The sequence below is a fragment of the Antechinus flavipes genome, chromosome 2 (genome assembly GCF_016432865.1).
Source record: "Antechinus flavipes isolate AdamAnt ecotype Samford, QLD, Australia chromosome 2, AdamAnt_v2, whole genome shotgun sequence".
NCBI classification, from domain to species: domain Eukaryota; kingdom Metazoa; phylum Chordata; class Mammalia; order Dasyuromorphia; family Dasyuridae; genus Antechinus; species Antechinus flavipes.
In genome coordinates this window covers 478,328,743-478,347,417 of record NC_067399.1, presented here as the reverse complement: position 1 = coordinate 478,347,417, position 18,675 = coordinate 478,328,743, and the positions used below count along the sequence as shown (strand labels likewise).

The 18,675-nt window shown below is 35.9% G+C and overlaps 1 protein-coding gene across 2 annotated transcripts in view; it reads left to right on the top strand.

Moving 5' to 3' along the window:
• ZNF536 (zinc finger protein 536) overlaps positions 1 to 18,675 on the top strand; it is a 436,257-nt gene that overhangs the window by 192,213 nt on the left and 225,369 nt on the right. For both annotated transcript variants that reach the window (XM_051979757.1, XM_051979758.1), the window contains exon 3: positions 16,043 to 16,195. In XM_051979757.1, coding sequence (XP_051835717.1) covers positions 16,043 to 16,195 — 153 coding nt within the window. The remainder of the gene's footprint in view (positions 1 to 16,042; positions 16,196 to 18,675) is intronic.

Sequence of the window (18,675 nt, the reverse complement as noted above, 5' to 3'; positions counted from 1 at the left end):
ATTATTGTCTGGGAGATGAGAACTATCCTGAAAGTATCATATCCACACTGATCAATAGCCAACTCTTCTTTGAGTAGAGAGAATGCCCTATGAACTCTCCACCCCAGCAACTATTGATATTGGTCCAACAAGGAAAACCTCAGGTCCCACCTTGGGTTTTGCTTGCCCACATGTACCCAAACAATGGCTGGCATTATGACATCATCAGATCAGAGATAGGAGTTGAGTTTTTATTAGTTGTTTACAAAGATCAATGTGCTATACAACACATGCATCCTTTGATTGATTTTTTCTAGGTTTTTTTTTTTTTGGATGTATCAGCTAAAGTATTTGTAAGGTCTTCCAGGGACTGGCCATTTTGCAAAAAATAAATAAATAAGTAAATTTTGATAAATTCATTTGTCACATTAGTAAAGATACTGGAATGAAACAGAAAAGGCTAGATAAGTCAGTGCAGCTCTGAAACGGCAGTAACTTAAGAGCTGACAATTGACACTTGTTTTCTGCCACTGTTTACTCTTCAATAAAAAATGCATATTTACCATAGCAACTGTATGATCACGTGGGCTCTCTGTCTTAGATGCTACCCTCTAAAACAGAGAATAGCTTCTTAAAGAAACAGGCACATTCCAATATGCATGAGTTTCAGCTTCAGGACAGGTTTTTTATAAAGAAACCCTCTTTCCCAGGATTTAATGCTAATAAACATGTCTTCTTTATAGAAATCATTTTGGCCCTGTGTCTTAAATTTTAGGAATTCCATTTGAGAAATCAAAATAAAATTACTTTTTGAGGGACCTTTGATCATCTCTAGAATTTTCTTGTTGTTTCTCTATTTTATTACAGTTCTGAGACTATGTATACACACACGCACATATATATTTTGAAATAGCAGCTATTAGTGAGGCTTTGAAGAGGGTTGGTGTAAATTCTAATGACCTGCTGCTTCATTCATGACTGGATGTATGGCCCTGCAAGCTTCTTCTTATTTTGCATCAGGCTTTCTCTGTATCTTATAGGAATTTTCTAGAGTTTTGTTTTCAGAGTTTTGGAGTATCTTTCTCCAAATGGGGTTGCCCAGGAAGGTTACACATTTCTTTATTCTAGCCCAAGATGAGATAGTTGCTACATCAACACAGGGTTGGTCCAAGAGAAAAATCATGAAGCAGAAAAGGTTTGCATTAAAGGAATCATACACTTCCTCTGCTTGAACCCCCATATCTTTAAGTGGTTGGTACCATTAGGCTGCCCCTGATTGCCTCTCCCTCATTTTTGAATGCCTCACACTACAGACTTTGGGTGATATGAATTTGTAAATATGGTCCTTCTGTCCCCCATGAAAACTTATCTGTCTTCTGTCCCATTCCCTCTGGGATTTGAGGAATAGTCTCAAAAACAGAAGGAGGGAGCTGACCCAACTCCCAGATTGCAACTTAATCCCAAGGGATCCATGATGCCATTACATCCTCCCTACAAAAGCAATTCACAGCTTGTATGTCCAGAAGAGCCACACCCAGCCTTGTCCATCCAGTTCTTCCTAACTCATCGAACACCAAACTTGTCCTTCTACTTCTGCCTCTGGAGCCTCAGGAGAGTGAAAGGGCACTCAGACAGCAGCTGAATAGTGCCCCTCACACCCTTCTTCCCAACACACTGACTCTTTCCTGACATCACCCATGACAGGTTTCTAGGGAAGTGACAAATGAGCTCCACATGCTCCTTGTCATTTTGGAACAGAATGAGTGTATTTGGGACACAGGATGAGTAGGCATGGATGGGTTATAACAGAGCACAGATCTTACTGGGCTATCTTTAACTTCAACCCACCCCTATTCCACATGTCCCTATTACTGCTGAGGGTATCCCCATTCCTTTGGTCATCAAGACCTTGATGTTATTTTTGACTCTTCACTCTCACCCAGCCCAATCTGGATCCAATCACTGCTAAATCATGTCCTATATCTCTCACATCTGTCCCCTGATCTCTGCTCATACATCCTTGTTCAGGTTTCTTTTCAGACAATGGCAGTAGTCTCATTATTGCTTATCTGTCTCCAGTCTTTCCCTATTTCTATCTATCTTCTCCATGGCTTTCAAAGTGATTTTCCTAAAGCATAGCTCTCGCCACTATTCAATGAACTTCAATAGTTTCCTATTGACAATAGAATCAAATATTACTTCAAATTCATCTCATCCTTTTTCAATGTCTGTTTTTATATAAGTTTTATAATAGACATAATTATAACAGTTTATGTAAACGTTTATAAATTAAGAAATCCTCAAAATTTTTGATGAGGTGAGTATAATCAAAAAGCATAGAGACCACTGGACTAAAGAAATGATCAACTCATTCATGCTAAAGTGTTAATGATTGCAAGGTGTTAATGGCTATTGATGTCTAAATCTGTTCCCCTTACATAAATAATTTACAGGCTCCTATTACTGTAGTGGCCCCCAAAGTATAATATTTATAAGTATTATACTTGTGGGACTAATACACTAAAGGCAATTGTTTCAGGCCTGTAAGGGAGATATATTTGAATGGGGGCATCTCGAATCATGATGCTTAGAGAATGTTCTACGGCAGTTGAAGGGAAGATCAGAATCAGTGCTTCTCTTGCAATGAAATCTATCCATTCATCTCCAGGATGCATTCTGCCCTTTCTTTCCTATGCCCCTTACCAGATCCCTTCTGTTTCCACTGTCCTCCCCACCTTTCAGCTTCCTTAATGTGTCCTGTTTCCTCATTAGAATGAAAGCTTCTTGAAGTCAGCTAATATCTTTCATTCTGTAAATATTTACATTTCCACAGCACTTAACACTATGTTTGGCACACTTAATAAATGCTCCTTGGCTGACTCTGCGACTGAAAAGTTTTCCCTTTTAAGGCAGCATTTCTTAGCTTCTTATCTGTCTTCTGTCCCATTCCCTCATCAGAATCCTAGCTCATGAAGAAGAGAGGTCAAGAACATTTGGATTTTGCTACCAAGTAGGGATTTGTGACTCAATGAGTAGGGAGAGAGAAGAAGTGAGGTTAGATCTCATAGAAATAGATTCTTTTTCCCGAAAGATTATTTTTGTCCCTCCATGCTTACTGACTATCAATAAAGTTTTCAGAGCCCTCTCTGGAAGCATTTTTAAAAGCGCTTTTTATTTTCAAAACACATACATAGATAATTTTCAATATTCACCCTTGCAAAACCTTTTTTCTCTTTCCTTTCTCCCCACCCTCTCCCCTCTACGACAAGTAATCCAATATATGTTAAATATGTATAATTCTTCTATACATACTTCCACAAATATCATGCTATACAAGAAAAAAAAAGATCACAAATGAAAAAATGAGAAAAAAAAAACAAAATGCAAGTAAACAACAACAAAAAAACCCATGAACAACAACAACAAAATGAAAATACTTGTGTTGTGATCCACATTCAGTCCCCACAGTCCTTTCTCTGGATGCAGAAGGCTCTCTCCATCACAAGAATATTGGAACTGGCTTGAATCATCTCATTGTTGAAAAGAGCCAGCTCATTACATAATTTTATTGTTGCTTTGTACAATATTAATGTTCTCCTGGTTCTGCTTACTTCAGTCAGTATCAGTTCATGTAAGTTTCTCTGAAATCATCCTCCTGGTCATTTCTTATAGAACAATAATATTCCATAACATTCATATACCACAATTTATACAACCGTTCTCCAACTGATGGGCATCCCCTCAGTTTCCAGTTTCTGGCCATTACAAAAAGGTCTGCCACAAACATTTTTGTACATGTGGGTCATTTTCCCTTTTTTATAACCTCTTTGGGATATAGGCCCAATAGAGACACTGCTAAATGCACAATTTGATAGCCCTCTGGGTATAGTTTCTGGAGGCATTTAATGGAATTTTTTTAATACTTAATGATGTTTTCCCCCATTCCTTGTGTTGTGCTTCAGACTACTAATTTGGTATTGACTTTGGACAGTTCTGAGGAGCATCAGTCAGACTGAGAATCAAAAAGATCTGAGTTCAAATCCCATTTTGGACATTTACTAATTGTAAGTGAGCTCCTAATTTAACCTCTTGGTGCCCTCTAACGATTTTTCAAGATTGTAAATTACAGATACTTCCTGATTTGTATTAGCAAAGAAGTTGTATCACTGAAAATTCATATACAAATGAAGTTAAAGGTCTGTCCTTGATTGCCCCCCAAAAAGAAAAGAAAAAGCATTAACATTCACTTGCTAGTATGAGTAAAAAGTTTTTATCTCTGTCTTCTCATATAGGAGCATTTGGGTCATTTCTTTGCCAAAAAACACAGAAAGAAAAAAAAAACCGAGAGAGAGAGAGAGAGAGAGAGAGAGAGAGAGAGAGAGAGAGAGAGAGAGAGAGAGAGAGAGAGAGAGAAGGAGGGAGGGAGGGAAGGAGAAAAGGAGGGAGGGAGGGAGGGAGGGAGGGAAGAAATCTCTTAAAAGAGAAAGACTATTAGGTAGCTAGTAGAACTTTTTTTAATTAGCAAGCTCTTCTCAAGCTATCATTGGAATGAATGATTATGAATGAATGAATAGAAAAGTATTTATTAATTGTTTTCTATTTCTTTGAAGGTTGGTTGGTGTACTGGAGATTAGAAAATTGGGATCTATTCCTGCTACTGCCACCAACTTGCTATAAGAACTTAGACACTTTTTTGTTTATTTTTCTTTGACTTCTATGAAACAAAGAATTTGGACCAGATAAACTCCATTGGTTTTTTCCTCTAATATCCTATGACTGTCCACCCTGCCCAGTCATCCTATTGCTAGTTATTTCTCAACAGGAGAAGCCCAGGACCATTCAAGCAATGTCTATATACATCCCTCCATCTTGCCATTATCAATCTCATAACCAAAATCTAAGTTATGAAGGCAAGATAAGCATCTGAATCTGGCATAAGATGCCCTTTAAATTTATTTTGGTTACATGTAAATCAAAGTAAAAAAATGAGTACATATTTTAACTCCATCCTGCTGAGAGGCCTTTAGGGCAAGGGTTCAGTGAATGTGGAGTGAGACAGTGATCAAGACGGTAAAACAGCTTTGTAATCCCAATTCAGTGGAAGAGAATTGCTTAGATTCAGTGCATATGTCATCCAATCCAACCACAGCTTACACACACGCCATTTAATAAGGATCTGTCATGAATTCCTACATGCTGCCTTAATAGATTATTTAAAATGGGGCATGTGCTTCATATGCTGCTTGCAGTAAGCTGAAAACTGTACACACAAACAGTGAGGGGTAATTGCTTAGCGTGTATCTCTTTGTTCCAGACACTTTTATAAAAGAGTATGTATTATGTATGGTGTGACCTTCAAATGTCATGAATGTGTTGTGCAATAAACTGTCAATATTTGTGGTTATAAGGTACTAGATGACTTTTACAATAATTGGAACGGCTATATTAAAAGCTTGGATCACTCAGCTGGTTAAAGAGAAAGACACAGGCCAATGTTCATCAGGGACTTGCCTTCTGCCAACTATTAAATGAAAGAGACTGCAAGGTGCTTAAGATGTCTTCTTTGTTTAAAAAAGAACATGGCAAAAAAAAAAAAGTCCCCAGGGGGATGTGTTATCTCCAAATCATCATTTTTCCTTTCCAATGTGCTTGATTTCCAGGAGAAAACCTCAGCTCTATAAGTTAATGGCAACTGACCAAATGCATTTTTTAAAAGTGATACAGCTCATGCCAGAGTTAGTTAGGTACCAAAATACCTCAAATGAATTAGACAAGGAGAAAGATTCAAAACTCTGCCTTTTCCCCTGGAAATAGTTTTGGGGATATCTATGAATTATCTTAAAAGGATTTTAAAAGCTACTGACTTTTATTTTAAAGAAATTATCTAGAAATCTGTTGGGAATTTGTGGCTTTGTTGAAAGCAGAACAATCTCTATAGTTCATATTGTTTCTATAAAACAGTAGTTAATTATAAATTATGACAAAAAGAGAGGCATAGCAAATATTTTGTAATAATTACAGTGTATAATCATGGAGTGAATTACTTTTAAAGATATCTGTTTCACTGCATAATACTATTGATTAATCTCTTTTTGTGCTTATGTGCTTTCCTTTTTCTGTCATTGCACTTTAGCCAAGAATCATGCAAGTGCAACATGACCCCTCATTCACTTATACCCTAGAATTAAGGAAATTCACCACTTTCCAAGCACTCACTATAGAATTTGTCCGAGTCTCTACAGGTACTAGCTGACATGTTATAATGGTACTTTCCTGTTTTCTCCTTCCAGGGTGGGGAAGGCCAATTGGGTGTCCCTTCTGTAGCTAGAGACATTAGTTCTGATTGGCTGGCCCTGGACAGGAATACCTTTCCTCTCAACTTTCAGGATTAGATGTCATAGGTGAAGTTCCAATCTTTTCTTCTTCGTCTTCTGCTCATATTCTATATTTGTTGATGATAAGACTTGGTGGTGCCAGTATAAATAGGGAGTAGGATAGAGTGTTAAAGAGAGACAAGACCATGGCACTATGATAAAGTTAATGAAATCACCGATTCTTGTATTGTTTGATCTAGGATCTGAGTGTACTCCCTAGGTTCTGAGTTTTCTCTTTCTGTAAGAGTCTGCTTTCATGAGTTTGCTCTGGTAAAAACTGTGATTTGTAGTGCTTGATCCTATCTAAAGTGATCTACTGCTGATCCCTCCTTGGGCCATGAACTTAATCAAAATGGGAGTTTCTAGACTATCAGAAATGCTCCAAGACCAGCTCACAAAAAGGAAAGAATACAGGGAAAATCCTATATCAGAAGATTTATTCAGGGCCAAAGAGAATAAATAGTTCCTTAATTGTGGACAAGAGAAAAGGAATCTTGCAAACTTTCTGTGACTCTTTTGAAAATACATTAGATTTGGTAAAAAACAAAACACATTTGGTCCTCAGTGCTTGATTTTGAAACTCTTGTGTATTTCAAGGGGAATTTAATCCATGTGTTTCTGATTAATTTTTACTTAACTCATCAAACTGTTGCTTTAAAGAAGCTATATGATATTCAAGAAGCATGTAGTTTTTCTTTCTTTTCTCCTTCCTCCCTCTTTCTTTCTTTCTTTCTTTCTTTCTTTCTTTCTTTCTTTCTTTCTTTCTTTCTTTCTTTCTTTCTCTTTCTTCCTTCCTTCCTTCTTCCTTCCTTCCTTCCTTCTTCCTTCTCCCTTCCTTCTTCCATCCCTCCCTCTTCCTTCCTTTCTTCTTTCCTCCCTCTCTCCTTTTCTTTCTTTCTTTCTTTCTTTCTTTCTTTCTTTCTTTCTTTCTTTCTTTCTTTCTTTCTTTCTTTCTTTCTTTCTTTCTTTCTTTCTTTCTTTCTTTCTTTCTTTCTTTCTCTTTCTTCCTTCCTTCTTCCTTCTCCCTTCCTTCTTCCATTCCTCCCTCTTCCTTCCTTTCTTCTTTCCTCTCTCTCTCCTTTTCTTTCTTTCTTTTTTTCTTTCTTTCTTTCTTTCTTTCTTTCTTTCTTTCTTTCTTTCTTTCTTCCTTCCTTCCTTCCTTCTTCCTTCCTTCCTTCCTTTTTCTTTTTCTGTCTTTTTTCTCTTTCTTTCTTTTCCTTCCTTCCTTCCTTCCTTTTCTTGTCTTTTTAAAATTTCGATCTGATTTTATCAATTTTATGTTATTTTTGTTTCTTTTCTTTTCTTTTTTTCTTCTTCCCCTCCCTTTCCTTTTCTTTCTCTCCTCTTTCTGCTTCCTCTGTCTTCCTTTTTCTCACTCCCCTTTACCTCCCTCTCATCCTTCTTCTTTCTCTCTCTTTTTTCTTCATTTCCTTCTCTTTTTCCTCTTCCTTCTTAAAAATAAAGAAAGCAAGCTATAACTTTATAGTTTCTTATTTCTCATGCAGTCTCACTCCCATGCTTCGAAGGAATTCAAGTTAGATTTTACCAAATATAGGTGAATGGAACTCCACAGAATTCTGAGTTAGTTTCAAAGGGAATCTCAGCACAATCAAAGAGAAGTTGACATAGGTGAATGTCCTACTGCTTCCTCATCATAATGAATAACACATTGCTCTATTTATCTTTTTTAATAGCTCAAATTAGAGCTAAATGGTTCTTTCCTACTAGTGAACTTTTTTCCATTTCCAAAAGAGCCATCTATTTAAACAAATAGTGGCCAATCCATATCAATACTGAATTGTTGAATATGATTGTATCTTGTCATCATTAAATCTGAACAGAGGCAGCAAATTGATATTAGTCTAAATGGCAAGCATCTTATTCTAAGGAATACTATTATACTATATCATAATACTATTATAATTCTTTTACATGGTGAGAGGAAATTTTAATATGAGCTTATTATTTAAAGATGTTTACAAAAATTATGTGAAGCTGATGATTGACAAGTGACATCAGATATAGAAATAATTTTTCCATTAGGTTATTAAATGCAGTAGTGTTCCTCATTTCTAAAACTCTTAAAATTTTCAAGATTAAAAAATGCATTCCTATGGGTTTCTCTGGATCCCATTTCCTTACTACTAAAAACAACTTAGAGATTTGTACTATCTTTGTTAAGGATAAAAAAGAGAATAAGATCTCCAATGCTCCCCCTCAAACTGCTTCACCTCCTAATAGTCAACAGATCATTTTTCTCATTAATAGAATGAAATGTATACCTCAAAGCGTAGAAAAGTACCTACCTTGTAATCCTTAAAATGCTTTATAAATGTAGGTTATTGTGCAGAAATTAAGTATAAGCATATCACAAGAAAGTGTACTCTCTATCCCCATAGTCTACTTGAAGTTTCACAGATATAAGAATATCCCTATTTTATACCATAAATTAGTAAATGCCAAAATATACAACCATCTTATCTCCTTAATGTTACTGAAGTAACTCTTTATTCACTATACCAACTTCATTACTTTTTTTAATGGAATGCTTTCTAAACTGTATTCATTGAAGCACTGTATTGAAGTTGGCTGCATATTACTGAATCTGATTTTAAAGCTGAATAGATATGAAATGTTAGAAGAAAATTTTCCTTCTTTCCCTTCCCTTTCTTCCTTCCTTCCTTCCTTTCTTCCTTCCTTCCTTCCTTCCTTCCTTCCTTCCTTCCTTCCTTCCTCTTTCCTTCCTTCCTTCCTTCCTTCCTTCTTTCCTTCCTTCCTTCTTCTTCCTTCCTTCCTTCCTTCCTTCCTTCCTTCCTTCCTTCCTTCCTTCCTTCCTTCCTTCCTTCCTTCTTCCTTCCTTCCTTCCTTCTTCTTCCTTCCTTCCTTCCTTCCTTCCTTCCTTCCTTCCTTTCCTTCCTTCCTTCCTTCCTTCCTTCCTTCCTTCTTCTTCCTTCCTTCCTTCCTTCCTTCCTTCCTTCCTTCCTTCTTCCTTCCTTCCTTCCTTCCTTCCTTCCTTCCTTCCTTCCTTCTTTCCTTCTTTCCTTCCTTCTTTCCTCTCTCCCTTCCTTTCTTCCTTTCACTTGATTGTTGTTAGGATCAAATGAGATAATATACAATGAATTCTTTGCAAACCTTAAAGTCCTATATAAATGTTAGTTTTTATCATCATTTCTAGCTATTTAGAGAATATCTCATTTGAATGCCCTCTTAACATCCCTCAATTCCAGAATTTCCAAAAACCAGTTTTATGATCTTTCTCCACAAATGCTCTGTATGACTTCATTTTCTCTCCTGTACTACAATTCATTCAAGCTTCCATGTTTTCAACCTCGGGAATATATCCGATCAATGACAAGGTCTTTGAAATCCTTTCTATTCCCCCTGCCACCTCCCAAGTATAGAATGTTATAACAACCTAATAAACTTTCCTACCTTTTTTTTAAATCTTCCCTCCAATCTATCTTTAATGACCTTATTGGAATAATTTTATTCATACTTAAATTTAACCATTGATCTTCAACTAAAAATATTTCAGTGACTCCATTTCCCCCTAGTCAGGGCACAAACTTCTCTAACTGACCTTCAAGACCTCCATATCTGTCACAACCTTACCTTCTTACCTTTGTAATAAAAGCTAACATTTATACAGTGCTTTCTCTATTCTAATCACTAATAAGCTAAGCACTTCATAATTATTATCCCTGCAGAACCTCACATAAACACTGAGAGATAAGTGCTATTAAGATTCCCACTTTACAGATTAGGAAACTAAAATAGACAGAGATTAAGTGACTTGCCTAGGGTCAGACAGCTAGTAAGTATAAAGGTCACATTTGAACTCAGATCTTAACTCCAGGCCTAGTTGTCTACCTATTGTGTCACTTTCAGTCACCCTATGCTTCAATTAAACTAGAATAGTTTCGTGAACAGGTCCTATCTATATCTCTCTTGTCTCTACAACTTTGCTCATATTATTCTCTATGCTGACAAATTCCTTCTCATTATCTGTTGAATTTTTACCTGTTCTTTAAATTCTAGTTTAAATATCATATCTTCTAAGAAGTTTTTTTTCCTTCTGTTACTTCCTTTTAACAATAATCTTCTCCCTCTAAACTCACATTGGACATTTGATTTTGTATCTTTCTACTTCATTCACCATCCATTATCATTTATTGTAGTCAGTTGTTTTTGTGTTAGTCATTTACCCTTTTCTAAGTCCCATGAGAGCCATCACTGTCAGCTAAACATTGTTTCTCTCCAAGTGTCTATCACAGATTACTCAAAATACTCAAGGAGTATTCCTAATTATTAGTGATAATGAGATTACTTAAAAGAAAAGGCAGAAAAAAGAAAACACAAGTCCACATAAACTATTTTCATATCTAATTTCTCCGTGTTGCATTCTACACTCAGTTCTGGTACCTACTTATGAAAAACTTATTGATGATTTAACACAATGAATGAATTAATGAATGCAAATACTTGGTGTAATACAAAACAAAAACTCAGGGAGCTCATTCATGGTCTGTTAGGTAGATGGCAAACAATCCGGTCTATGGAGGATTTGGATATACATAACTCATATCTTTGTCTGTGATTGCCTATAAAACAATGCTACCATAGATTTCAAGAAGTGAAAGTGGTGAAAGTTATATCATCTCCAAATTCATCACTGAACAGAGGAAGAAAATATATATAATGAGTTCTCTGCTGTCAAGTTGCCTTTTTTAAAAAGCCAACCCATTATATATAGGAAAATTAATATACAAATAGCATAACTGTTCATAGAGAAAACTTTTATCTTCTTTAATACCTGTAAGTGTAAATTAATATTTATATGTATGTTTGAATGAAATATTGACTTTTCTTCCATTATAGTTGAATCTATATATATGGATTCAACTATACCAGAGGGTGGGGTACATATATATATAACAGAGAAAACAACTTTTTTTTTTTTCTAAATGTAGTCATTCATACTTATGACCACCTGGTCATAGAGGGTTTTTAAATCTGATTTTTCGAATGCCTTCCATTCTCCCTTCATAAGTCCCTTCCCAGAAAGGATCAGAATAAGATGGAGATTGAGTCAGAAATGGTCCATAACCAGGCCCAATAAATACTGTTGATTGACTGTGTAAAACAGCAGTTCAAGTAATAAAATTCAGGCACACCAAGTTTCTTTTAGGTAGGAGCAGCTGCAAGTATTTTTGTCATCACGGGAAAGAAAAAACCAAAAAAGAGAGGATCCATTCATCATATGCAGGGCACTCTCCTGTCAATTTCTGCCCCTATCTCATTCTATAACAATAATACATTAATAATATATCTTATAATATTATATTATAATAAATAATTATTTATTATATATAAATAATTATATATAAATATAATAAATAAATAATAAATAATAAAATAAAAATATTATAACAATAATAAAAAGGATAAATAATATAAGATATAATAAGATATATATATTATATGTAATTATATATATATCAATAAATTTAGAATACACACACACACATATGTCTCTATGCCAAAATATATAACCATCTTATACACACATCAACATATATACATGGGAAAGAATTCTGTAAGATAAATGGAATAAAGATTATCCCGCCATCTAGTGTAGTTGGCTTTATGTTTCTGTGAATACTTCTCAGGGCCACCCACATCTTATCCTTCATTGTTGTTTTGAGTTTGTTTTCTTAGTAGGATTAGTCGTAGAGTAAACTCTAGTCTTTCTGGCTCTCCAAAAAATTCAGTTCTGAGTAAAGCGAAAATTAGACTCTTAAATCTGCACAGAATGCTGTTTATCTTACAAATTTATTCTTTTTTTTATTGGGCCACACATATTCAAGATAGAAAGATAAAAGGGAAATAGATAACAGGCGATCACTTAGAGTGACATATAGCAAAACATAACTAGTACTCTTATTCTGTAAATTCCTCCAGAGTGCCTTGTTAGTGTTATCTATATAGTTATCCATAACGGTCCCTGAGTACTTATTGAAACCTAAAATACACCATTTATTATCTCTACTGTGGTTCCTCCAAACCACTATTGCTCAGAGACAGTGCCCCTCATTGCAGAAAACTTTGGGGAAAGACGTTCTCTTCCATGCAAACTGTGGAAAATGAAGAGACTATATGAATTGAAAAGTAAAAGTCAGCACCTGCCCACTTCTACCTTGAAAGCCAACATCCAGTACACTTAAGTCCTGCTAATAATTCAAAATGACAGTTATTGGCCTCCTAACTTAAACAGTCTATCTTAACTATATTCCAAGGAGCACATGTGCAGAATTTTAATCAGCTTCATATTTGTTTTAAGCCGACCCAGTGCTCCTAGCACAAAGAAAGCTGAATAACTCTGGCAGGACGGATTGATAATGTTTGGTGGGGGAAAGAGGATAGACAGGGGTCTTATTCCAGATGTTCATATCAAAGCCATCAAGTTTGGCAATCAGCACAAATCCATTGAGGTCCCTGCTAGCTGCGGAGATTTGCAAACTTTCATCTTCAGGTCAATGGCTATTTATTAAAACACCTACTATGAGCAGAACTGTGAGTTAGGCATTGGGGAATTACCAAGTTTAGATAATTTGTGATTCCTCCCCTTATGAAGCTTTTCATTTGGCACAAGCAAGAAAGATACAAACACAGATAGCCATTATACAAATTAGCATATGATAAATACATTAGAAGAGAGACAAGGAGATCAGTGAAGATTTTCTGATAGCATTTTTGACCTGGCTTTAAAGAATGTGCTGCTTTCACCTCTTTCAATTAGTCATTTGGGCCATATTCTGTGCGTTAGATATGTGGGGGCAGCTAGGTTGTGTAGAAAATAGAATGCATTAGTGTCCTAGTTTTCCCACATCCCTTTCAACTACAAAATTTTCCTCTTTTGTCATATTAGCATATCTGATAGAGTTGTGAACTGATTGAACCATTCTGAAGAACAATTTGGAACTATGACCAAAAGACTATAAAACTTTGACCCAGGACCTATATGTACAGAAATATTTATAGCAGCTCTTTTTGTGGTGGCTAAGAATTGGAAATCAAAAGGATGCCAGTCAAGTGGGGAATTACTAAACAAGATGTGGTATATGATTTTAATGCAATATTATTGTGCTGTAAGAAATGGCAAGCAACATGATTTTAGAAAAACCTAGTAAGACTTGCATAAACTGATTCATATTGAAGTGACCAGAATCAGAACACTGTCCACAACCAGCAATATTGTTCAGTGAAGAACTATGATTGACTTGCTATTCTCAAAAATATTCCCAAAGATAATACTATCTGCCTCCAGAGAAAGAACTGATATTGATGGAATATACACTGAAGCATTATATTTCTTACTTGCTTTCTTTATTTTTTCTTTTATTCAAGTAAAAGTATTTTCTGTTCAAAATGATTAATATGGAAATGTTTTTAAAAATTGGACATGTATAACACTCTGCTTATTGGCTCAGAGAGCAGGGGAAAAAGGAAGAATGAACTAATAGAATTTGGCACTCAAAACTTTAAATAAAAATGTTGAAGAGTGGAAAATATTTAGGCTTAAGAAATACTGTAATGTTATCTATACTTAAGAAAATGTAATATTAATAACATAGATTAACCTTACTAGTATGCCTTGCATTTTTATTTTCCAGAAAGACAGTTGTTAAACATTTAATAACACACTCTCACATGGAAGGCAAAAATACTTATGGTATATTATGCCATTTTAAGAGAAGTATGGAATCTAGAATGAGCAAGGTGATGATTTCACTATCCTCTGCCTTTGTCAGATCACAATTTGCATCTTGTGTCCAATTTTGAGTGCCATACTGTAAGAAAAGTATTAAAAACTAGAATGGACCCAGAGAAGAATGGCAAGGATGGTGAGGTTGACTGTTAATAGGGAATCTGAAAAAGAATAAATGTTACAAGGGGATAGGCATGATAATTGATTTTTTATAGTATTTAAAAGGGATTCAAAGTAGAAATATTAGATTTATCATGTGGAATTAAGAGCAACGATAAATTGTATGGCAGTTATAGGAAGAAATATTTTGGCTCTATACAAGGAAAACATAAAGCTTGCAAATATTTTGAGTGAACCAAAAGTGGGATGATCTGCCTTGGCAGCTGGCTGGTTCCCCTTCACTGGAGGTCTTGAAGTGGAGGCTGCAGGATCACTTGTTAAAGATTTTGTTGAGCAAAGTTGTTGGATGAGAAGATTTCTTTGGGTCTCTGATGTTCTGCAATCCAAATGCTCTTTACTTCACCCAAACTATTGTCCAAGAAATAAAGAGTCCTTGACAAACTTGTTATTCAGAATGCCACAGTCCCTGGGACATGCACAAGAAGTTCATGCTTCTCAATCCAGAGAAAGGGGCAGAACTAAGAACAAGAGAATTATTCCCTCCTTCACTTCTTACTTGGTAAGGCTCAGGTCACTCATGCCAAACAGCGGATTGATCACCCTTTCAAAACAGAAACCTCTTACCAGTTCCCATGAAGTTCTCCTATTCCCATCTTCCTCCATATATACAAACATACAAAATTGTGCTGGCCACTGTACAAATACATTTTCTTTAAATCTGCTTCGGCCCTCTGGGGGAATCACCTTCTTTGTCCTTCTAATGCCATGTAGAACAGCAAAGAAGACCTCGCTGAGTCCCACAAAAATTGTTCTCTTGCCTTTCCTTTTCAGAAATGCTACCATGCTCATCCTGCCTTACTAATATTCCCTCCTTTGGCTGTTTGGTGTCAGACCTCGGGTGCTGCAATAACATATCCTCCAGCCACGAAATATTTTAACACTTTTATTTACTATTATGTCCCATAATTTCTGTGCAGAAGGCAGCAATATGTAAATTTTATTCCATTTTCTAATGGTTTGGGTTGCATAACAAATAACAGCAGGAGAAACAATTTGTATTGATACTTTGCAGGGGAAATGTTCAAGTCACTGCAAAAAGATTTAACTCTGTGAGGCTGTAAGTTTATGGGAGTTTTGCAGCTGAGTTTTTGCACATGACTTTGAATATGTCACTATATGTTTATCATCATCTAATTGTGGAACAGAATTTCCATACTTTCTGTCCTTCCATTTTAGAGATTGCTGTAGTGCATAGATAGAAGACACTACAAGGGATAAATGATCAGTTTGGATAATTCTCTTTCCTGTCCCAAAATAGCTGTGTGGGTTTTTTTTTTTTATCATGTTGGTGGGACTTAGCTGAGGCACATTTTTTTCATTTATTGCTTTATTTAATGCAAATGTGATTTCGATCATAAAGTGAACTATCCAGCTAGTTCATATTATAAATTAATCAGATTCAACAAAACACTAACATTTTAAACTTTTCAAAAAAAATATTTAATAGGAGCTAAGCAAAAGAAGAAATCAAACCAGCTGCTGACACAGCTGTTTCTTTTCTTGTATAATTCAGTTCAATATAAAGGTACCATATGCTGCTTAAAACGATGATAGGAAAGATGAAATAATTTAAGAGAATAACAAGAAAATACATGAATTGTCAGCATTCTGTCAGATTTAAAGAATGAAATAGACAGGTGTAGTATTGACATGTTTAACTTTGTGTTGTGTTAGCAGTTTTGGTGCGAACAACTTCTGACATGTGCTGAAGTGATGTGAGAACGTTTTTCCTCTGTTGCAGACATTGGTGAAGAGGCTGGAAGATCTGTCGGAGTCCAGCCACCAGCTTTGCTAAGGGATAGGAGTCTTGGATCGGCAATGAAGGACTGCCCTTATTGTGGGAAAACTTTCCGAACATCCCACCATTTAAAGGTGCATCTGAGAATACATACAGGTGAGAAATCTGGGACAAATTGAAGGCAACCCAAACCACACTCAAGGGTAGGGGATATGGCACATTCCTAACAGCCCAGAACCAATGACTGAATCACTGGCTCTGGCTCTGAAGCATGCCCCAGACTCAATATAGATGTACCTATTGGTACCTGATTCCCTAGTTCACCATAGCTATCTAATAATACTTCTTTCTCATTCTAGCCCAAAATTTGTCCTCTTGCTTTTTTTGAACTTCCTAGCAGCCTTTTCCTGTTTTTCTGTGCTTTCTTTTATCTGACATTTTTTGTCACTTGGATTATTTTCCTGATCTTCTATCCATTATGATCTACTAAGATATTTCCACTAGCTTTTTTTTTTTTTTTGCAGAATTGCCCCCTACTACCACCACCTTTCACCCAAATCTATTTGGAATATGGACACCTCCATTTTCTTTGATATTTTCCTGACACTTTATCCATTGGACTTTGAGCTGCTTCAGAGGATAGACAAATACACCATTTATTTTCAAAAATAATTGTGGCACATTTCCCAAGAAATCAATAAAACAGAAGGCTGTTCAGAGATATTTAATGTCTACAAGCCTCATTTCTCATTATGTGGCTAAAGACTAGGCCACCTAATGGCCTTACCTGGTTTATAAAAAGCCTACTGACGCTGAGAATACACTTTGGGGTTTGCAGCACTGGATTAGTTTTGCTTTGCATACTTGTTAGGAGACTGCTTTAGGGAAAGCTATTCCTTCTGTATTTCTGAACACCATGCTTGTCATTCCTACTTCCCCTTCTCATAGACAATCAGCTCTTGTCAAGTTGACTTGAGCAGTCAGTGAACTACAAGTCTGTCCAGCATCTATGAACTACTGACTTCATATGTTTAACTCTACTCTAGATGCTATGAATGCTATAAGAGAAGAAAAAGGTATCATTGTTTATACTCTTTAAGTGTCTTTTGAAACAGCAATGAAATAATGTAGAGGTGAAGGGAAAAATGCTTGAATTAAGATCCAGGAAGCCTAGATTCAAGACCCAATTTTATTACTTATCATTTTGGAGCCTTTAGGCAAATCATCTTACCTCTACAAATGTTCATTACTTTATCAAAAAAGAAAGAAAGAAATTAGGGAATTGGAGTGGATTATTTGCAAGATTTTTATCAAGTTTATGATGCGAACACACACACAGAGAAAAAAACACAGACATGTATAATCGAGTTCTAGATACCCACAGATTCATAAGAGCTGAAAATATGCATTGAGATGTAGAAAAACAGTTTCTAGAAAGCAGAATTGAGGACCAATGGGTAGAAATTTACAGGGAGGCCTGTTTTGATTATGTATGAAGAAGACTTTCTTAATAATTAGAGCTTTTCAATAAAAGATTCTACTAAGATAAAGATTCCTAATCCTGAAGATCTTCCAACAGAGTAGATGACCAATTGTCAAGGATATTGTAGAGAGTTTCAAGTTTTAGATAGAAATTGGATCAGATGATTACTGAGAGCCTCTCCAACCCAGAAATTCAGTGAATCTTTGATGCTAAGACTGTAATTATGATTTGAAGCCATATAAAAGAGAAATCCTGGTGAGTGAGAGTAGGAAGCCTGGAAATGCCTTCCATTGACATCTTTGCTTGCTAAGCCATGTTCCTATCACTCGGGTACAATGACAAGGTGAGGGAAACAAAATATGATTCAGAGCTGTTCACCATCCTGCCATTCTTGAGCATATTGGGTAAAAATAAGGGATAACCTACTTCACTGACTGTTATTTTAAGATAGGTTTAGAATTCTGGCACCACTTCCTGCAAGGTGAGTACACTGCTTTCTGATGTATAAATAGGCACTTTGGGAGATGCCTTTACAATATGGGGAATGACAGTGAGAACATTTATTTCTTTCATTCCCTGAAGTCCCAAAGTGATGTTTCATAACCTGCTTCCTCTAAGTCAGTTAAGCTAAGTGCTTAGCTACCCACTCACCTCTTCTCCTGGTAGAATTAGTGGCCACACTGCCAAGAATTTCTGTCTCCATCATGTCCACTGGCGGGGCTAGTAGAAGCTGTTTTGTCTGCTTTAAAGGTTGAGAAGGATTACTCACCCAGAAGCCCACTGAGTCAGAGTTTAGGGCAGAGAGTGTAGACAGTGAACTAGGGAAGTGCCCACTGATGAAGGCAGGTCTAGAACCTTACAACTTCATGAAGAAAAGGAGAGGAGGCACAGAAATGTCACCCACAGAAATACCGTATGCTGCATTTAAAAAGCATAATCGTCACCAGATAAAGATCAATTTCCTTTTTATCTAAGAACAAAGAAGTTGGAAAATGCTTACACTTGTGTATTTAAATAGAGCAGAAAGTGTTGCATGTTATAAATAACCAAAATAAACATTCATTATAACAATGTAAAAGTGTAGATTACAAGAGTAATTAAAAATCAAAACCAGGTATTTCTTATTAAATGATTTAATAGTTGGATTCCAGTT